Source organism: Tachyglossus aculeatus, chromosome 5 (assembly GCF_015852505.1).
Source record: "Tachyglossus aculeatus isolate mTacAcu1 chromosome 5, mTacAcu1.pri, whole genome shotgun sequence".
Classification (NCBI taxonomy): Eukaryota; Metazoa; Chordata; class Mammalia; order Monotremata; family Tachyglossidae; genus Tachyglossus; species Tachyglossus aculeatus.
This window is the reverse complement of record NC_052070.1, coordinates 56984951-56988855: the sequence shown is the minus strand read 5'-3', so window position 1 is coordinate 56988855 and position 3905 is coordinate 56984951. Positions and strand designations below refer to the sequence as shown.

The window sequence follows — 3905 nt, the reverse complement described above, 5'->3', positions numbered from 1 at the left end:
TGCTCTGCACACAGTAAGCACTCAATAAATACGACTGACTGAATGAATAAAGTGACTTGCCCAGAGTCACACAGCTGACAAATGGCCGAGCTGGAATTTGAACCCATGGCCTCTGACTCCAAAGCCGGTGCTCTTTCCACTGAGCCACGCTGCCATTACTTTAATCAATCAATCAGTCAATGGCATTTGTTGAGCACTTATTGTGGGCAGAGCACTATATTAAGGACTTGGAAGAGAACAATACAATGGAATTGGTAGATGCACTCCCCCGCCCATCACGAGCTTAAACTCTTCCATCTTTGTTTTAAAGTACCAGTTCTCCCGCATCAAAGCCAATCAGGGTCATTCGATTCATCATGCCTGCCAACTGCATTGTACTCTCCAAGGTGCTTAGTACAATGCCTTGAAGTAAGCCCTCAATAAATTCCACTGATTGGGCAGGGAACGTGTCTGTTAACATGTCTTAGTACAGTGCTCTGCATGTAGTAAGTGCTCAATAAACACCATTGATTGAATGATTGATTATTTGAGGCATTTTGGGCTGTGGTAGAAGGGATAGAGTAGAGAGCCTAGTCAAAGAGCTTCCAATCATCAACTGAAATTCCAAATAACTTAAAGAATCTTTTTTTTTTTTTTTTTTTTTTTTGCTTTGGTGAGTCCAGCAAGAACAGAGTGGCTCTTCCTCACTTGGGGTTCTGGTCCCACCTTCCATCCCTAGCCCCTCTTGCTCATCTTGGCTCAACTCCTTCTCTTGATCCATCCTCGACTTGCCTCACCCCCCAAGTCCATCTGTCAGATGTCCAGTGGCAAATAACCAAACTCTGCAGCTTGAAAATTTTCCAGGATTAAATCTGCTCCTGCTGGTGTCCCCGTGTCCAGATTCAGCCATAGTCCTTTCCCCTCCCTACATCTCCCCACAGGTCCCAGGCTCTGATCAGACAGTTCTGCTTTTGTCCAAAGGCTGCCCATGGTGACAGATTCTGCCTCCTGAGGCCCAGAGCCAGGGCAGAACAAGGTGAGGGGAAGGCCTGAGCCAGAGAAAGGCTAGAGTAAGGTCAGAGAAAGGGAAGAACCACGCTAAAGTAAGGCTAGAGAAAGGCCCCAATCAGGTCAGAGCTAGGCCCGAGCTAAGACGCTAGACACAGGTCTGAACCAGGTCATGAGGGGGCAACACCAGCACAGTGGGCAGTAGGGACCCCAGAGGGGAAGGGGGGGCCTTCAACTCTTTGGGCTCGAAGCCGGGTGAGATGCAGTCGGCCCTGAAGCGGAGGCAGAACTCCCGACCCACACAATAGATAAGGCCATCGGCCACAGCACAGCGGAAGGGGGTCGGGCAGGGTGGCTGGCGGGTCGCACATTCAGACCACAGCCGGGCACCAGCCCCACAGCGGTAGACGCTGAGGCCCAGGGAGCGGTCCACGTCAAAGCGGTACAGGAAGCCACCGACGGTCACCATCTCGGCAGTCCGGTCCTGGCCGCCCCCAGTGGGCTCGGACAGCCAGCGGCCCACTCGGTCTGTGGAGCGTAGCAGCAAGTAACGCAGGGTCCCTCCGGTCACGTATAGCTCCCCGTCGCAGGCCGCAGCCGTGTGGGCCACGGCGAAGGTGTCATCGGGCAGGGGGGCGATGAAGTCCCAGCGGTCTGTACGGGGATCGTAGCGCTCTACCGAGTTCAGGCACTCACCACCGATGGCATAGAGGCGCCCATCCAGGGCCACCAGCTTGCAGTGGGGCCGGGCCTGGTTGAGCGGACACACTTCACTCCAGATGTCCGTGCAGGGGTTGTAGCAGAAGACCCGGCCAGAAGCACTTCCCGGCCCCTCGCAGCCGGCTACCACGAAGAGGTAATTGAAGAGGCAGCCGACAGCACAGCCCCGGGACACAACCTCCTGGGGCAGGAGGGACAGCAGGTGCCAGGAGTCTCCCGCGTCGTCATAGTAGCAGAGTCTCCCCACTCCCTCCCGTGGGCCAACGTCCAGCACAGCCAGACGCCGCCGGCCCCTCAGGCGCCGCTGTAGGATCAGCTCACGCTCAGCCGCATTGAGCTGCCCAAAGATATCCCGGCTTCTGAGCACCTGCAGGTAGTTGTCGCTCATGACTCGGTAGGCTGCCTCCTTGAGGTCATCGAGCCTTTGCTTCTTGGCCATGGACAACACGTTCAAGCAGTTACCCAGGTCGAGGTGGACTTGGGGTGCCGCCTTGGGAGCGAGTGGGGGGTGGAAGAAATTAGTTCCAGCCACCAGCTCCAGCCGGGGCTCCTGACTGGCTCCAGTGGTATCAGACAACTGGGTGGGTTTTGGGGAACCCAAGGGGTCATAGTGCTGAGTGCCCAGGTCTTCCCCAGTGCTGTTGTCAGGGGCACTGAAGCCCTCCAGCTGCAGCTGCAACTCCGGATTGTCCACGATCTGGAGGAAACTCTCCTTCCTGCCAAAGCCACGCCCCAGTGCTGATGGTGGGAGTGGGATAGTTGGCCCCACCATGCTGGTCTCACCAGCGGGGTTCTCGGGGTCCCCCACTGGACTGGGGGCACAGGCACTGGGAGGGGAGCTGCCCCCGGGCCCAGCAGCCCCAGGCCCCAGGGCCTGGGTCACAGCCACAATCCCAAAAGGTTCGGGGACCCTGGCCCCCAGCCCCAGCCTGTCCCTTGACACAGACTGGGAGGTGGACTCCACAAAGTAGTCATAGATCTTTCCTCGGAGTCGGGGTCCCGGGCCAGGTGTCTGCCGCCCTGGACCACTCCTTTCTTGGGGTGTCGTCCCCTTTTCTCTGATGTAGTTTTCCTCCACCTGGACCTCGGCCACCGAGGAGAAGGTATGCAAGGCGTCCACTTGGTGGTCCCACTGGCTCATTGCCATCCCTAGGTGCGAAGTGGCCCTGAGGGTCCCGGCTGTCTGGGAGAAGACTGGGGTCTTGCTCATGGCATTCCCTCCCTTGGGCTGGGCAGCCCACTTCCCACCCTGGTGTTCCCTGCCCCAGCTGAGGCTGACCTTGTATCCCTGTGCCACCTCATTCCCACAATCATCACTGTAGAGACCAGCCCTAGAGCTCTCGACAAGCTGGGAGAGAGCATAGTGCCCCTCACATACCGTTTCCTGCTCCATGTTGCCCCTCGGAGATGGTTCTGGGCTCAGGGCCAGTCTAGGGCATGGCCCCTCCTCATCTGGGGCAGACTGCCCAGGGCTCAGCTCTGAACCCGCTCCTCTCCAATCTTCCTCCTTTGGACCTTCAAGAATCTGAACCTCTGTTGCTCCCGGAGCGGGTGTCTCAGCGGCTCCTCCAGTTGTGTTCCTGCCGATCTGCTTCCGCCTCAGCCCCAGACGCCCTCCCTGGGGAGATTTCCCAGCCAATTTGGCCGGTCCAGCACCATCCACGTCTCTCCCGACTCCGGCTTTCCCTGAATCCCCAGTCCGGGATGCCCCTGCTGCGGGCCGGGCCCTGTAAAGCCTGTATGCCCACGATACCAGGAGCAGAGCCGCAGCCGAGAGGGCCAGCTTTCCCGTCAGCTGCATGTCAGAGGGCGAGTCCCGAGGCTCCGCTCTGCTGTGAATCATGATTTCAGTCCTGGCAGATCTCAGGCTCAAGAATGCGGAGAAGCTGATTAATGATTGCCAAACGGGAACCGGTTCCTACCGCTTGCTCAGGGGATCTGGGCTGGCAGGACCCTGGGAGTTGGAGTGGAGGTGACTTTCACCTGTTGGCAGTCCCCTCTTCAGGGCTGCACCTGGTTCGCGGGTGGCAGTGAATACACACAGACAGAACCCGCTATTTATGAGTTTTGCATGGATCGTCCAGAAGGCGGGCATGGGCTAGGGGGAGAATGTGGGCAGAAGCTGCCCAGGGCAGGAGCTTGTTTCTGTCAGTCAGGTAGACAGAGGCTTAGAGCAGAGAGCGTGGAGGTCGGCAGTC

At 58.0% G+C, this 3905-nt stretch overlaps 1 protein-coding gene across 1 annotated transcript; it reads right to left on the bottom strand.

Moving 5' to 3' along the window:
- Positions 1 to 457: 457 nt before the first annotated feature.
- Positions 458 to 3550, bottom strand: KLHDC7A (kelch domain containing 7A). Its single transcript, XM_038747073.1, has one exon. It carries the CDS (start codon positions 3548 to 3550, stop codon positions 1136 to 1138), a length of 2415 nt encoding a protein of 804 aa, XP_038603001.1. The 3' UTR covers positions 458 to 1135.
- Between the last annotated feature and the right edge of the window lie 355 nt (positions 3551 to 3905).